Here is an 18,204-nt window from a genome sequence, read left to right as displayed (position 1 = left end):
TGAAGAAACTAAGGCAAGAAGTGACTTGCCCAGGGTTACAGATCTAGTAAGTATTGATGAAAAATTAGTAGTATATAAATTATACATATCATCATCATTATTAATAAAAATCATAAGTATTTTTCTCAGAGTCCAAATGTGAACTCAGCAAGACGAGTCTTTCTTGAGTTCTATCTATTGCACTACTTAGCTGTACATACTCAGTTTCCTCATCTGCAAAATGAATTAGTTTACTAAATGATGTCCTTTACCAAGTAAATCTATGATACTATGATCTAGCTCTAGGAATGAGAAGCAGATGCTTCCTGGGTCCTGAATGGTCATGCCCCAATAGCACAGGCAATTGAGTTATCTTGGACATAGACTTTATGAAAAGAAGTTGGGTTAGATAATAGAGGATGAATGAATGCAAGGGAGTAGCATAGTCCTATTAAAATAGTGTCAGGGTGCTAATGTTTCAAATGAACTGACTCTATGAATGTCAAGGAAAACAAAAAGATTTTAAAAACTATGCTTTGCCAAAAGAAAAATCAAAGAAGAAAACTTTGAGTAGGTAGAAGAATGATTATGGACTAGAGAGGCAGTGTGATACAGTGGGTAGGACTTAGAATTAGGGACACCTTAGTTCAAATCTCTCCTCAGGTGCCTACTAGTTATTTGATTCTAGGCAAGTCATTTAATCTCTCTGTGCCTCAATTCCCTCTTCTGTAAAAGAAGTTTTGATTCAGTGGTATCTGGCTCCCTTCTAGCTTTAGATCTATGAAGTTTTCCACACCAAGGGAAATGATCTTTCTTAAAAAATGGTTAGCTTTTTTTCTTATAACAAAACTGAATAAGGAAATGGTAAGAGACCACATGGTTGCCCTCACTGAGTTCAAATCACCAAGACAAACTGCACTCCAGGGAACTGAAAGAACAAGCTGATGTAATTGCTTAACCTTTGTCAGTGATCTCTGAAAAACCATGAAGAGCAAGAAGCCTGAAGAAGGGCAAATAGAGGTGGAGGAAGGATAAAGAAGAAGTCAACAGTCTGCCTTCGATTTCTAGCAAATTTATAGAATTTGCATATATGCAGCACAGAATCTCCTCCACTCACATAGATCAGCAAATCATGTGTTCCTTCCAAATCTGTACTATCTATAATAATCTTTGAGAATTGCCCAAGATGCTAGGGGTGGTGACTGTGTCAGAGGAAGTATTTGAACCAAAGTTGTTTTGCTCCAAAGGGTGGCTCTCAATTGTCACTGTTTCTCATAATAATATATATTAAAAGCATAACGCGTGAATATTTTGAAAAGGAAATAATGATCCATAAGAGCCAGCATGGTTTCATTAAATATGAGTCATGAAAGGACTAACCTAATTATGTTTTTCACAGAGTAACTAGAGAGGTTGATCAGTGAAATCTTATCCATGTACTATACCTGGATTTTAGCAAATCATTTGAGAAAGTCTTTTTATGTGATCCTTGTGAACAAGAAAGAGATATGTGAACTAGAAAACAGAATATCTGGGTGGAACTAGAATTGATTGGATGTTTGGACCCAAAGAGTTTTTAGTGATGAATACACATGAACTTAGAGGGATGTCCCTGGTGGAGTGTCCCCAGGATTTACCCTTGCCCCTGTGCTTTTTTTTTTTTTTACCATTTTTATGATTTGAAGAGATAGAATGTTAATCAAGTGTGCAGACAGCACAAAGCTGGCTAGTGTGCCTAACATGTTAGATAAATCATCGTCATAGTCAAGATCTAATAAAGAACTCAAGATGCTAAATTACGTATTGAACTTAGTGAGAAGCAACTTATTATGGGTACATCTACAATCATATACTTCAACTTAAAAAAAACAGCTTTATAACTATATAATGAGAGAGATGTGGTTAGACATTTGTTTGTGTGAAAGTAATCCTAGGGGTTATAATATAAGTCAAAGATATGACATGAAAACCCAAAAACCTTAACTCAATTAATAGAAGCTTGGGATCCAAAATAAGAGAAGCTATAGTCCTCCTATAATCCATCTTGGTTGTGTTTCATGTGAAGTTTTATGTTCTAGATACTCATCTCTAGAATTTGTGTTCTTAACTTGGGATCCATGAATTTTTTGTATAAAAAAAAAGATTGAGTACTGTTTCAATAAAATTGATTTCTTTTATAAATTTATGCATCTTATGTGCAGCTAAAAACTTATTTTGAAAAGGGGATTATAAGTTGACTATACTGCCAAAAGAGTTCATGATAAAAAAAAAAAAAAGTAAAGAACCCTCTAGAATATATCCAGAAGAAGAAAGCAAAGGATTAAAGAGACTGGAGACCATTTTGTATTAGAATCCCTCAAAGAAATTAAGGCTGTTTAGCCTAGAGAGGCCATAAGTGAGTATGAATGCTGTCTGCAAATATTTGAATGGCTGACATTTAGAAGAGAGATAATTTTTCTTTTTTCCCCTCAGCTCATCCTTTTTATTGATACAAATCATTAATTTCTCTTTTTATTAAAGCTTTTTATTTTTCAAAACATATGCATGGATAATTCTTCAACATTAACCCTTGCAAAACCTTGTGTTCCAATTGTTCCCTCTTCCCCCACCCCCTCTCATAAATGGCAAGTAGTCCAATATATGTTAAACATATAGAAATGTATATTAAATCCAATATATGCATACATATTTATATAATTATCTTGCTGCACAAGAAAAATCAAATCAAACCAGAAAAAATGGGGAAAAAATGCAAGCAAACAACAACCAAAAAGTGAAAATGCTATGTTATGATCCACATTCAGTTCCCACAGTCCTCTCTCTGGGTGTAGATGGCTCTCTTCCTCACAAGATCATTGGAACTAGTCTGAATCATCTCATTGTTGAAGAGCCACGTCCATCAGAATTAATCATTGTATAATCTTGTTGCCATGTATAATGATCTCTGGTTCTGCTCATTTCACTCAGCATCAGTTCATGTAAGTCTCTCCAGGCCTTTCTGAAATCATCCTGCTGATCATTTCTTACAGAACAATAATATTCCATAAAACTCATGTAACCATAATTTATTCAGCCATTCTCCAATTGATGGGCATCCACTCCATTTCCAGTTTCTAGTAGAAAAAGGGCTGCCACAAACATTTTTGAACATGTGGGTCCCTTTCCCTCCTTTAAAATCTCTTAGGAATATAAGTCCAGTAGAAACACTGCTGGATCAAAGGGCATGCACAATTTGATAACTCTTTAAACATAGTTCCAAATTGTTCTCCAAAATGGTTGGATTTGTTCACAATTCCACCAACAATGTATTAGTGGCCCACTTTTCCCACATCCCCTCCAACATTTGTCATTATCTTTTCCTGTCATCTTAGCCAATCTGACAGGTGTATAGTGGTATCTCAGAGTTGTCTTAATTTGCATTTTTCTGATCAGTAGTGATTTAGAGCGAGATAACTTTTCAAGAGAGTAGGACAAAAGCAATGGCTGGAAGTTATAGAGAAATAGATTTAGGCTTGGAATAATTAGAAAAAGACTTCCCAACAGCTAGACCTGTTCCATAGTGGAACTGGCTACCTTGTAGAGCATTATGGATGTAACCTAATAGATGTAATTCAATCTACAAGAAGAGACTGAATAACCACTTGGGATAGATATTCGAACTATGGTGTCTATACAGATAGGAATCATAAGTTATATTAAATTACTTTAAGCTCCTTTCTAGGCAGTTAGGTGATGCATTGGGTAGAGTGCTGGGTCCAGAGTCAAATTTTACCTCAGATACTAACCATGTAATTCTGGACAAGTCATTTAAACTTGTTTGCCTCAGTTTCTTCATCTGTAAAATGAGCTAGAGAAGGAAATATCAGAGTCACTCCAGTGTCTTTGCCGAGAAAGCCCCAAATGGGATCAGAAAGAGTCAGACAGTGCTGAACAATAATGACAACAAGAAAGTCCTTTCTGTCTTTGAGATTTTGTAATTCTGCCTATGAATCTTATGATTCTAGTTCTGGGTCCCATGATCCTAAGATCTTATATGGAATATCCATACAATTATTATATGGAAGATACCAATAAATATGTTGCCCATTCACCACCGCAACACTCTTCCAACCATCTCACCCCCATGTCAGGTAGGAATAATCCCGAACAGATTTAAGAATAGCTCTAGGAGCCCATTTGTAAGCAGATTTAAGAATAGCTCTGGGAGACCATTTGACTCTGTAGAAACAAGAGATTGGTTGAAGTAGACTTGGGAATTAGTGAACAAACCTTGGAATCCATATTAGATAGACAAGAAGATAAAGTAAAAAGAACAGTAGACTAGAAGACAGAATTAGTCTGATGACTTTGGCCTTAGCTTCATTTTTCTCATCAGTAAAATGGCTTATTAATATCCATTCTGTCTAGCTTACAGGATTGCCATGAGGATCAAATAAGATAGTGCACGTCAGCAAGAAAGTCCTGGTTCTATCTTTTCTAAGAAAACTACATGTGGGGTCATAAAGAGTCAAGCATAATTGATAACTATACAACCACAAAGCTGGAAGACACTTTAGAGGCTGTCTAATCATATTTTCTCATTTTACAGTTGAGGAAATGAGGGATTTACCTCTTGGGATCTCTAGGAATTTCCAAGGGTGAGATCTGAACTTGGGTCCTCTGACTCCAGAATCAATGTTGTTCTCATTGCAAAACACTGTGTTCTAGGTAACTTACTCAGAGTCACAAAGAGAAGGGTTTAGGAATCAATTTTCCTACTCATTCCATTCCTTTTGTACTCTTATTTCCCTGACAAAGATGATCTGGGTTCCTGGCCACTGACCTAAACTTTAGAATGAGATCCCAGTAGATCTCTAATAGAACTAAGGGATTCTGAACCCAAGATCTTAATTTTTATAAGTGAAAGAACAGGATTAGAGAGGTTCAGCAATTTGTCAGTCACCACGTGAAGTTAATGGCAGCCTCAAGACTAGAATGCAAACTTTTCACCTTCTGCTTTCATGTTTCTACTACAATATTATCCTCTCATTCCTTAGGCTATGCCATTGCCAGATCTCTATGTCTTATACCAGCTGGTCTACTTCTCAGCCAGATGCCAGTCATCAAAAGAATTGTCTTCTCTGGAAGAAGCACCCAAAAGAATAGACTTGAAACTGTCTCTCTGTGTATATGTGGTAGGAAAGGGGAGAGCTTTTATCGAGGGTCCCTTTGGGACTTATGCTCCTGACCCTGCTATCAGAGATGTGCTGGGGGCTTAGTAGACTCCTGTGTTGATTTCATTACTTCCACTTCCTCCCATAACCTGATTAGTCTGAAGTCTATGAAATCCAGGGCTGAAGCCTAGAGGAGTGGGGGGAAGGGAAACCAGCTTATTGCCTGGAAATGAAGACAAATTGCATTAGGGGCAAGATCAGCATCTTGCTCCTGCCCCAGGGGCTTCTGGGCCAATGGGAAATTGGTTACACCGACTACACCGGAGCTGTCCAACTTAGCTGACTAAACTAAACTAATTCATTCAGCAAACATTTAACAAGCACCATCCCCTGTGCCAACCTTCTTTGTGAGACAGACAGCCCCTTAAATAACTAATAAATAGTCTGATCTTAAGGAAAGAAGACCAACTATGTGAAACAATTGGAGAACTGAATCCTATAATGTCAAAGCTGGAAGGAACCTTAAATATCAACTAAGTTGTTCTTCATCTTTATTTTGTACCATTGACTGAACTTTTGAAGTAGGGAATCCTTCTCAGAATAATGTTTTTAAATGTATGAAATAAAGATATATTACAATATACTTATCAAAGTATTTTTAAAACCAAATTTAAGAAGCTTAAAAGCGCTGATCTAATCCAAGTTCCTCATTTTACAAAGAAAGGAACTGAGGAAAATGAAGGGAAGTGATTTGTCCATAGCCAGTATGTGTCAATGCCAGAATCAGAATCCAAGTCTCTTGATTGAATGTGTAGTGTATTTTCCACTATACCAGATTCTCTCCCTAAATAAGCTAGTACAGCATCAAGACCTACAGGATGCAGTACAAAGAGTTTCTGTAATTCAGTAGTTTAGAAATTCAAACTGAAGGAAATATTTCTGTGGAGATAATGGATTCTGTGGAGGACTGCTACTGATGATTCTTCTATAATACTTCATGACAAGCCTTTCATGACAACTAGACAACCAGGCATCTTATGTGACCCATTCCTAAGAATCAGCTCAAATGATCATCTACCTACCACCTGGAGATTTCCAGAGATGGGAAACCCTCCATCTTCTGAGAAAGACAATACTGCATTTGGATTTGAAAGACTGCCTTTTCAACTCCAGGTCATTGTAGCTGGTTCTGCTCTTTGGGACCAAAGCCAAGCAAGACAAATCCCATTCCCATGGCAAACTTTGAAATACTTGAAGACAAATATCATGTCACCAGTCAAGTCTTCTCTTTTCCAGGTTAAACAACATCATTTCTCTCAAATGATCCCCATAAGGCATAATTTCTAATCCACTTATCATTGTCATTGCACCCTCTGTGATCTCCATTAGTTTGTAGGAGGCATTTAGGAGTTGGTGATTAAGATCTTAAACTCATCTATAGTGTCTCAGTATCATCATCATTAGTGGAGTAAATGAGATCTTGAGGAACTGTCCAAAAATTATCATAAGTTATGTATAAACAAATGCTTGCACTGATAAGGAGAGATTATCCCCATTGCATTGGACTAACACCTCAGTAAACATGACATCTCAGCTAAAGAAATTGATCCCATAGGTCTCCTTTTTAACGCTCTTCATTTAAGTTTTTGTTCTAGCAGGATTCACTTATCAAGAGATACTGTAGTACTTGGAATTTTCCAGTTTCAGCTGTACATATTCCTTCCACTGAAATAATATGTGCTTTTTAAGGAAAAAGCAATGATTCATTTGGCAGAAGTTTCTTTTGACTTTTATCCTTTGACAAAATTCTTTATGACCTTTCAGCAATAATAGTCATCTAAAGAAATATTCCCTCCTCTTCTTCTCCTCCTCTTCCTCCTCCTTTTCATCTTCTTCAGATAGAACTAGAGAGAAAAGCGTATTTTCTCCTCAGAAGTAATAGAAACAGCTTCAATCTTTCTTTTACCAACCAAACCAAAACCAGCTGATAACAAATGACAGTGCAGAGAGAGTATGTGTTGTGATTTCAATATATTCCCAGTGAATTAGCTGAGTTCTCTATAGAGAGATCTCAACTTATTTTATGATTAGAAGCATTTTTTTCCTTCTTCACTAACAGAGCCATAATCAGGTAAAGGAATTGTTCAGTCATTTCAGTAGTATCCAACTCTTCATGACTCCATATGGAGTTTTCCTGGCAAAAATGCTGGAGTGGTTTGTCATATCCTTCTCCAACTCATGAGGAAAGTGACAAATAGGGTTAAGTGACTTGCCCTAGGGTCACACAGCTAGAAATGTCTAAGATCAGATTTGAACTCAGATCTTTCTGACTCCCAACCCAACACTTCATTCATTGTGCCTACTAACTATCTCCACGTGTTCCATAATCATAAAACAGTTTTGATGTTATTTCCCTAGTAACTTCAAAGTTCTCTTAACTTTTCATATGTAAATAAATCTTTGAAACAAAACAAGTTCTATTTTTACTCCCAAAGCTCTATGACCTGTCATAGGCAGATAAGCACATACTGCCTCAATACTGAGGTTAACTTAATTTACCAATTTTTTTTTTTCAGAATCCTGGGTTGGATGTAGGCCCTATACAAGTGAATTGTTAAGGACCACTCCTCTTATACAAGCATTTAATACCAACTATGTTCCAGGCAGAACAGTAGTGCTTTACAATTCCCAAAGCATTTTCACAAATCATCTGTGAAGTAAGGAGAGCAAGAAACCAAGCCTGGATTTAAAGCCAGATTATCTGATTCTAATTCCCATGTTCTTTCACTTTACAATGATGCTTTGAACCGTCCCATATTGTGATGTCAAAAATCAGAAGCACTACTCCTCTTAAATCTGTTCTTGTCTTTATTTCCCAGAGGCCAGACAACTTTATGACTCCTAACAATTGTGCAGACGTTCCTGTCCTGAATCCTACACTCTTAGATGCAGAACTTGGCAACATCCGTGAATCGTGGTCCAAGGGCCATGTAAGCCCAGATGTGGAGTCAGGGTCTGAGCCATTTCCTGATCCTGATCCAGATTCAGAACCAGAGCCAGAGCCAGAGGAAGAACCACATGTAGAGTCAGAACCAGAGCTAGAACTAGTGACAGAGCTAGACCCAACGCCCAAGCCAAAAATCTTTGTGGACAAGTGCCTTTCTATACCATCACTGACTGAAGTAAAACCTCTGGAGCCTCTTCAAGAAACAGTGAGTATCTTTCTGCCTTCTGGATAAAAGTACATTTACAGGAAATGTCTCACCTTGGAGGGGGAGGGGATAAAAATGAAGGGTTGGGAATGGACACCTCTTGAGTCAAGAGTTTCCTACGTGGAGATTACACATCTTGCATGGATAGCAAGTGCTTGTGTGTTCTGAAAGTGAATTCTACACATAAAAATCTAGACTGACACCAATGGGAGAGGAGAGAGAGTGGAAAGGAGGATATTCTTCAAGTTAGAGAAGTATTCTCCATTTTGTGAAGAGATTTACCACCAGGATCTTTGATATGTCAAACTCTCCTGATATGTTTAAAATAGGACTCAGTTTGCACATATGTTCTTTCTTGGCAATGCCTTCTCAGTTCAAAAAGTTAATGAAGCAAGGAATTCCTGAATGTTTTCCCCATTATATAAAATGGAGTTCAGAGAGGAAAAGGCATTTTCCCTGTATCAAATGGCATGTATCTTGGTTTATGTCACATAGGAGTTCTCCTGAGAATGCTTTGTTGTCAACTGGGCTCTCTCTGTAATTTTACAAGTTAGAGAGAATAGGGTTGGGATTTGATTTGGGAAAAGATTCTATGACCAAGCAGAAGTTCACACTCATCCTCTCCTTTTCTGATGTTCTTCAGTCAAATTCAGTCATCTTTCCATCAGCCTGACTGTCTACAGTCAGTAACCTTGCCTAATTTAGAGGAGAGGTTCTGACTCAGAGATAAGAAATGACCTCGAGGATGGTGAGGCGAAAGGGGAGAGACACCTAAATGCTTAAGCTTTGGGAGATCACTTTTCCACCTCTTTGTGGCCCTGTCATTGTCATCAGTTTCTCTCCATTTTCTCTTAAATGAATCCCATGGAATTTCCTAACATCTTAAACATGATGTAAAAATATGGGTGACTTATAATGATGACCTTCAGTAGTCCCCCTTTCTGCCTTGACATTTCCCACTGAACCTTCAACAGTTTCCTTTATCATGAACTCTATCATATTTGTACCTACAGAATGGGCTACCAGTACTTCAGGACAACTAGGCATTCCCAGGGAGCTTTCCAAGCTTCTGAGTGAGGGGGACCATAAACTACAAAAGCCCTCTCCTTGTTATGGGAATATGGAATGAAACAATAGATTCCCAAAGATATGCAGAAGGGAAATAGTATCTTCATTTGAAGTGTGGAAGGCAGTGTTGCATAGTAGATACCACTGTAAGCTTAATAACAGAAAGATCAAGGTTAAAATACTACCTCAATACTTACTAGTTCTAGAACTCCGGATGGCTCATTTAACCTCTAAGTACCTCAAGTGACACCCTGGGACTTATAATAACACTAACTCATCTACAACTCTGCCTCATCTTGGGAAGATCTTCGTTCCCAAATATCTTTACAATCTTTCACAAATGAAAGCACAGTCCTGTCCAAATGACAGATCTTCTGTGTGTGATGCAATTTATCCTTAATCTCAGAGGAGGCAGAGGAGTAATCATACTTGTTAATCACCTTCAATTTAAATTAGTTTTAATTCAAGGAGCAGGAAGTACCTACTGTATTTCACAGAGCCAGTTTAGCACAGTGGATAGAGGGCCAACCCTGGAGTCAAGCCATGTGTCTGACATAGACTGGCTTATGGCCCTAGACACATCATTTAATCTCTCTATGCCCTCTAAGCAATTCTCCAAGACTACAAGTTGTTAATCTGTATTGGCAGGCAGAGATTTCTCCCTCTGGTAAAATTAGCACTCTAAACATTCTTTCTTACCAAAATAATATATTTTGTTCTAGGGATGTGGAATATCTAAGAGAAAAATGAGAAATGGCCCTCTGGCCTTCAGTGACTTTACACTCTCATTGTCTGGTTGGATTTGAATATGTCCCAGAATAAGAAGTTTCTGATTGTTCAATTGTTCAACTTATTCAGTTAGGAAAGAAAAAGAAAAGTAAATAATGCAAAAGATTTATCCAGGAAACCGGAAGATGAGAATTATTTATAGTTAATCAATTGGATAGAATTTGAAACCATCCAAGTGCTTGATTAGTATTGACTACCAGAAACAGGAATGTTTTTTGTCCTTATAGAGCTCCAAAATATGTTTGGGGAAGAAGCAAAGCCAATATCTGCATCGCAATAGCATACACCCACAGATAATATTTACTCAATTCCATTCATTGTACAATATCTAATGTAATTGCTAGCATATGTTAGCTGATAAATTTACCTAGCATTCACCCAAAATGGAGAAATGAGATCTCTCCATTCAATTATGGGCCTGATTAAGTGAAAAAGAAAATCTATTCCAGAAAGAAATATGACAAATCTCTCTCTCACAGTAGTTCAGAACAGTGGTCATGGTGGATAGGCCAAAGTCTTCAGTCACTTGATGCTTTATAATCTTCTAAGAAAAACAGCCATCATGTAAACATGCTCAACTAGTTTCATTTCCTTTTTTATAAAAGGAAATATCTTAAAATATTTTTAAAACCTTCTTTTTATTAAAAAAAAGTTAATAGATTTGTAAATCAAGAGAATACTATTAATTTAGTTTACCTAGACTTTAGCAATCTATTTGGCAAAGTCTCTCATGCTATTTATTCTTGTGAACAGGATAGAGATGAGGTGTTAATGCAATTAGCTGAATTCATAAAGTGGAATGACCAAGGTCAAAAAGTCGTCATTAATTGTACCATGTCAGTGTGAAAGATCTCCAATGGAGGGCCCTGGGCATCTCTTGTTAATCCCACTAATGTTTTTTTTTTTTTATCAGTAACTTGCATAAAGACATAAGTGACATTCTTGCCTATAATATTTGTACATGACCCAAAGCTGAGAGGGTTAAGTAACCTGTTGGTTGACAGAATAGGGGTCCACAAAGATCTTAACAGTCTAGAACCCAACTTCTTAAATTGTGAGTTGCAACTCCATATGGGAGCTCATAACTTAATGTGAAAGTCATGAAATTATGATTTATTATCACCAATATTTTATTTGTATACCTGTATGCCTGGGATCACATAAAAATTTCTCAGGTGAAAAGGGTTGCAAGTAGCAAAGATTTAAGAAGCACCAGTCTGGAATATTAAGTCCCATCTTATAAAAATTACATTTACAAGATATAAATGTAAAATCTTTAGACACTTGATCCTCCCAAAATCAACTTGATAAATACAAGCTAAAGTAAACATGACTAGACTTGCTAAAAAAATTGTCATTTTATTGGTAAAGGAAATAGAACTAGGAGGAGTAGAAGAGACAGTGTAATAAAAGAAGGAAAGTATAAAATAATGTTTGAGGGAGAAGAAAAAAGGAGAGATAATGCAAAAATTTCCTCGTTAGAAAGAAAGTCAAGTTAAAAAAATATGGTTATGCTCTGCAAAATGGGACTTGTGTTTATGAATCTAGGGAGAGGAGATCATATCTGATTTTTCCATAGCCAGGCACAAACAACTGGATATTCAGTGCCAAGGATCTGGCTTCCTTAGGAAGTTCCCAACCAGCTGTGGTTTTCATATATATGGTTGAAGTTGACTTTATTGTAGTTGGATTTACCTCACTTTATATCATTTCATGTCTTTGCCTCACTATACATCATTTCATGTCTTTCCATGTTTCCTTACATTTTCCATGAAGTTCTCCTTCACAGTACAACCTGACTTTTGCTCTGTAATTTGACCTACACAAAACCTTGTATCCCTGATTCATATTTTGTTGTTTCTTACATAGTTATATATATATATATAATATATATATATATATATATATATATATATATTCCTTGCAATCTATGCTTGATATTTTTGAATACCCCTCTTTTTCTTTGCAAATCACACATGGCACTAACCTGGATTATTACACAGCAGAATGAATAAAGGAAAGTTTGGGTCCATGAGCTAACATATCCAGAAATGGTGGCAGCAATAGAGAGATGGGGAAATGTGATGAGGGATTGGCTATGGCAAGTCTCTTAAGCCAAGGGTCTAAACAGGCAAAAAAACCAAGATGACCAAGGTCTCAGTATCTCAAACTCAGATGAACCAAAGTTTAGAAACAATTTTAAAATGAATCCCTGAATTTCCCACTCATTTATGATCAATATTTTATCACTGGGCCTTTTTTCCTTTCAGTATTTATCCCAGTGAGGACCAAGTTGCTAATGCTGCCAAACTTTCTGGACTGATAAATTGTTCTACTTGGAGAACTTTTGCCTCTTGCCCTCCCCTCTCCCCCAATTCACTTTGTTGAATTAATGTGAGCCAATGAATTTAGAACTTAAAGTAAGAAGACATAAAGGTACAACTCTTGACCCTTGTTAATAGTGAGATATGGAGCAAGTGACATCACCTTCTTCACCCTCAGTAAAATGGAGATACCAATCCTTAAACTCCCTACTCTAAGGATTGTGAGGAGAGTGCTTTGCTAATCTGGGATTGCTATAGAAGCAAATAGGTTAGATGCTTCAAACATCCCCTGTTTTATGGAAGAATGTTCACATCCAAGTCAATGAGGGATTAGAATATGGAGTAAACTAATAAAGACTATAGAGATAAAGACTGACGATAAGAAAACTGAATGTGGTCTTGTAACAGCAGAACATGGTAATATGTGCTATTGCTCATGTTGATATGGCAACAGAATACAGACATGTAACAACAGGACAAAATGTTATCACAGTAGGATACCGTGATGTAACAATAGATCAGAGCTTTGTAGCCATGGAATGTGGTATTCTAACAATAGCACGTGGTCGGATAGCAACCACACAAAACAAAAACAAACCCACCACACCACCCAAACAGCCAAATCCCAACCTCTCAGCCTCTGAACTAGTTATGGGTGATATGATATGAACTAGTTATGGGGTGATGGTCACCCCATAACTAGAATACATTTGGCTGTGGTCAGTCTTGAAATACACTTCCCAGGGCTCAAGAAACAATTTCCCCTCTGTTTCCCTCTAGAATCTTGTTCATCTTAATAGGAAATAAGGAATTTTCTTTGGGATAATACATTCTGCAAGTGATGACAATGTTATGGGGGTGAGGTAGTAATATGGGCTGAATTCCCTAAGAAGAGTCTTAAGACTTGAATGAAACAGAGTGAGGGAAAAAATCCTGCTGGTTAATTCCAGCTTAAGGATGATAAAGAACTTTATTCTAAGCTTAGTTATTATAGAACGATCAACCAACCCCTCAGATTGATTCTTAGAAGATTCACTTCTTTAATAACCAATTTCCTCTTCTTAGGAAATGGGAGATTGACAGACCCAAATTTACCCACCATGAGGAAGTTCAAATAAGATAAGAGATGGAAAACTTGCTCTAAGAAGCAATTGTGTTGCTGTTTCTACTGTTCTTATTGGTGGTAGTGATTAGTGATTGTATGATTGCTGCTGTTACTGTTGCTACTATTATGTTATTATTGTTGCTATTGTGCTATTTTTATTGTTGCTACTGTTTGTTGCTATGGTAGTTATTGTGTTGTTGCTATTATTAATGTTCTGTCATGACTTATTGTTGCTGCTGTTGTTGCTATTGTGTAATTGCCATTGTTATTCTCCTTGCTTCTTTCTCATTATTGTGATATTGTTACTGCTATTGTGTTGATATTACTTCTGTTGTGTTGTTGCTATTATTACTGTTGCTATTGTTGCTGATGCTACTATTGTTGCCATTACTATTGTTGCCATTGCTATTGTTGCCATTGCTATTGTTTCTGTTGTTGCTGCTATTGGTAGTGTGTTATTGCTCCTGTTGTGGTTTATTGTTGTTGTCTTATTACTGCTCTTGATGTTATTGCTGCTCTTATTGTTGCTGTTATTGCTGTTGCATTATTACTGCTGCTGCTTTTATGTTGTTGATGTTGCATTGTTGTATTATTGATGTTTTGTTGCTGTTGTTCTTATGGATGCTCTTGCTGTTGCTGCTGATTATTAGATGCTGCTATTGGGGTGCTGTTACTACTTTTGTTGCTGCTATTTTGCTATTATTGTTCCTGTTGTTGCTATTTTGTTGAATTGTTGCTGCTATTGTTTCTGTATTATTGTTGTCTGTGGTTGATAGGGTGAGAGCATTAAACTTGAAGTCAGGAAGACCCATCTTTGAATCCTACCTTGGACACTTAGTAACTGTGAGACTGAAAAAATCCTTTAATCTCTCTTTTTAGATTTTAGATTCAACAAACATTTATGAAGCACTGAATATGTGTCTAGGTTTTCCCATCATAAAATGGGGTTAAGAATAGCACCTCCTTTCCATAGTTGTTGAGAACCTAATGAGATCACACATGTACAGTGCTCTGCAAACTTTAAAAGTCTCTATTAATGCTAGCTATCGTTATTGGTGTTATTCTTGACATCAGAGCATTTCTAATCCCTATAAAAATTTCCTTGTGCTTTTTACCTTGTTCTTCAGAAGTTGTTTTCCATTTTATGTCAAAGTTATTTGTCTCCCAGCTTATGAATCTGCCATTCAAGTCTTCTCCTCCAGGTTATTTGGTCTCTTTAGTTTGAGTGCTGCCAAAACACTACAAAGAGACAGAAAATCATCTTTCCTGAGTTTCAAATCAAAGATAAGTAATAATAGCAATAATAACTAGCATTTATGTAGTATTTAAGGTTTTTATAAAGAATTTTCCAGCTGTTATCTTATTTGATCCTCACAACAACCCTATTAATATTATCCTCATTTTTACAGATGAGGAAACTGAGACAGAGCTGTAAGTGACTTGCCTATGATAGCATAACTAGAAAATGTCTGAGATCAAATTCAAATTCAGTTCTCTCTGCTTTCCATATCTAGCATTCTGTGCACTATTGCCAACATGATCATCTTTGTGATTTACTTCTTTCCATCAAGTCTTTATTCCAGCAAGCTTCTAGCAATCAGAAGAAGGGTGGCTTGAGGAGGGTTAATCAGGAAAGGTCTTCACTGCCTGGGGAGAAATTGGGACTTCAGCTAAGATTACCTCTCTTCAATCATCTTATATAAAGAACCCCTGTGGAGCCTTATAGGCTCAGTCCAGTGTTCCCTGATATTTGAGGAGAGACAGAACAAGAACCACAGTCCCTAATCTCTGAAAGTTTCCCAGTCTGTGTTGAGAGACAAGACTCACATTCAAAGAAGAGAATAATACTGAATAGAGTGTGAGCAGCAGAATGTATGGGTAAGACAGTAAGTGTTACAGGCAGCTAGGAAGAGAGATCTGTGTTAGATAAATGTGTAGCTTGTTGAACAACTATAATGGATCAATGACTTCCTGGAGGAAGGTCCTTAACCCTGTGCTGTTCAGTGTTTTTTTTTATTACAAATGACATGAATGTAGACATAGAAAACAATCATCAAATTTTCAGATGACAAAAATGAGAGGGAGTTAATGCATTAGTTGACAGAAGAAAGATCCAAAAAAGACTGGACAGGCTGGAACAATGTATCAAGCCTAACAAGATGAAATCTAAATGGAATAAAGTGGCTTAAAAGACATTTTCAGAGCCAGGAGGTGGGCCTGTCGTGTAGTGATCATGACAGACAACAGATGGCCAGCCCACATGGTACCCTGGTATCCTGGAGGTACTAAAAGAATAAGATGGAGGCTTCCATTTGATTCAGTGAGATTTATTGGCAAGTAGGACGAAGAATTACTAAGAAAAGAGAGCTGGAAAGGTGGTGTTCTACTAACAAGGTGTACTCCCAAGCCTGTGAGAACAATAATCAAGGAATTGATACCTTGCATGGAGGCTCTAAGAACTGAAGGCACAAGTCCAGCATAAAAGAGATGCAGTTTAGCAACAGTTCATATGAGGTGGGGGAAAATCTAGGGTTTTGATTGACCACAAGCCAAGCCAGTAGTACACAAAGACTTTTCTCTCTTCTTTCCCTTTTCTTCTTTTACTTTCATTTTTGCCTCCTCTCATCCTTTCATTTTTACTTCCTTCCTCTCCCTTGTTCATTACTCTTCTACTATCCCCTATCTTCTTTTCTCTCCTTTTCTATCACTTCATACTTCTCGCACTCTATCATTCCTTATCACTTCTTTTCTTCCTTTCCCTTTCATTCCTCCATTCTTCTCTTTTTCCTTTCCTTATCCCATTGACTTTCTCCTTCCCTCTTCCTTTCATTCATCCTTCTTTCCACACATCCTTCATTCTTCCTTTATCTTTCCATGAGCCCTTTATCTTTACCTTCCCTCTAGATCTCTCTCTCCGTTAATCCTACCATCTTGCCCTCCCTCTCCTTTCCTATATATATCTCCCTCATCCCTACAAACTTTTTTTCCTTTAGCCCTTTCTTTTAAAATTGTTTGCTTTTCTGATTCTCTCTCTCACTCTCTCTCTCTCATTAGTTCTCTCTCTCCCTCTCTCCCTCTTCTTCCCTTTCTCCCATTCTTTTCCTCTCTCCTTCCCTCCTTCCTCTGTCTCTCCTTTCTCTCTCCCCCCTTCTCTTCCTCTCCCTCTCTCTTCCTTTATAGAGAACCCTCTTCCCTACACCATTTGGTCTCTCCTCCTTTTATTCCTCCCCCTTCCCCTCCCTTTCACAATTTCCTCTATCTTCCTCCTCCTCTGCCTTTTCCCTAAAGAAATTTGTAGCAAACCAGAGGGCTCTCTTACCAGAAGATGAATAATTGACAAGGGATGTTTAAAGATTCAGTGGAATTTTTTCAGCCTTGCCAGGCTTGAATAACTCATTTTTTTTCCTTCCTTTCTTTGAAGAAATCCTCCTCACTAGCCCCCAAGTCTTGGGCCAGATTCTTTGTCTCTTTTCTTTACATGGTCTGCTGTCCTCTTAGGACACCCAGAAGAGGATTTATTCCTCTGAAGATATCATCCCGTCTGTTTTCCTGTCTTCAGCAACTCAGCACATCCCAGATAAAATAGGCCCCCTTCCACTTTAGTGAGTTAAGAAATAGTACCAGTCTCATCTCAGAGGGAGCTCAGAGATGAATGGCTACTTTCAAGAGGTCACACAGGCAACAGTTTTCAGGAAAGAGAACCTGAGGGATCTGGTTTCTCAATTCAGCATTCTAATTTTGAGTACCTCAAAATCCAGTTGTTACTAAGTCATCACAACATTAAAAGTTCAGGCCATGCAGAAAATGGAAGCATGGTAAAATGGTCAGTTTCTGGACTAGAAAATGGGAGACATAAATTTCAGTCTTGTTTGTGTTGCTTCTCTGGGTCTCAGTTTCCTCATTTGTACAACTAGAATAATAATAAGTTCTCCCTTCTAAAGAGTCAGAAAAGTAATCCAAGTGGAAATATTTGGGAGAAATGTAAAAACTGATTACAATGAAATAGGATCCCTCTTTATCCCTGGACAAGTGTTTCCTGAAACTGGGCTCATGTATGGAAAACTGGCACCTAAGCTGGAACTGTCCCACCTCCTCTACCCTTTCTATTGCTCTGCTCTTTATCTGGAAGTCATTACCCTCACTATCACCTAACCCAACAAAAAAAGGGGATTTCTGTCTATCTTTGGATCTCTGTCTCTTGTCTCTCTCTTTGTTTATTTCTGTCTGTGTCTCTCTGTGTGTTTTTGTTTATTTCTGTCTGTGTCTCTCTTTGTCTCTGTCTCTCTGTGTGTCGCTGTCTTGCTGTCTGTCTGTCTGTTTGTGTGACCCTTTCTTTAATTATGTTCCTGAAACTTAAAATCTTCCCTCTACTCATCAACTCTGATAATCTTCCCCAGCCTTAAAGGCTCAGTTGAAGTCCCATTTCCTCTAGGAAGCCTTCCTTGACCAGACCATCTTATAATGAAGTCTTTCTCAAATAATACTTTTCAAGTTTCCTCCATACCAACCAACACAGCCCTGTGGGTATACAGTAAGTGCTCAATAAAGTCTTGTTGAAGAGCACCAAACTGCAA

The 18,204-nt window shown here is 37.5% G+C and overlaps 1 protein-coding gene across 3 annotated transcripts in view; it reads left to right on the top strand.

Annotated features, from left to right (window-relative positions):
• CCDC33 (coiled-coil domain containing 33) overlaps window positions 1–18,204 on the top strand; it is a 205,347-nt gene that overhangs the window by 106,326 nt on the left and 80,817 nt on the right. For all 3 annotated transcript variants that reach the window (XR_004232550.1, XM_031956621.1, XM_012545514.2), the window contains exon 11: window positions 8,012–8,344. Coding sequence is in view for 2 of the 3 variants with exons in the window: in XM_031956621.1 (XP_031812481.1) it covers window positions 8,012–8,344 (333 nt within the window). In the remaining variant the exon portion in view is untranslated. The remainder of the gene's footprint in view (window positions 1–8,011; window positions 8,345–18,204) is intronic.

The sequence above is a fragment of the Sarcophilus harrisii genome, chromosome 2, assembly GCF_902635505.1.
Source record: "Sarcophilus harrisii chromosome 2, mSarHar1.11, whole genome shotgun sequence".
NCBI classification, from domain to species: Eukaryota; Metazoa; Chordata; class Mammalia; order Dasyuromorphia; family Dasyuridae; genus Sarcophilus; species Sarcophilus harrisii.
This window is presented reverse-complemented; position numbering and strand designations above follow the sequence as displayed.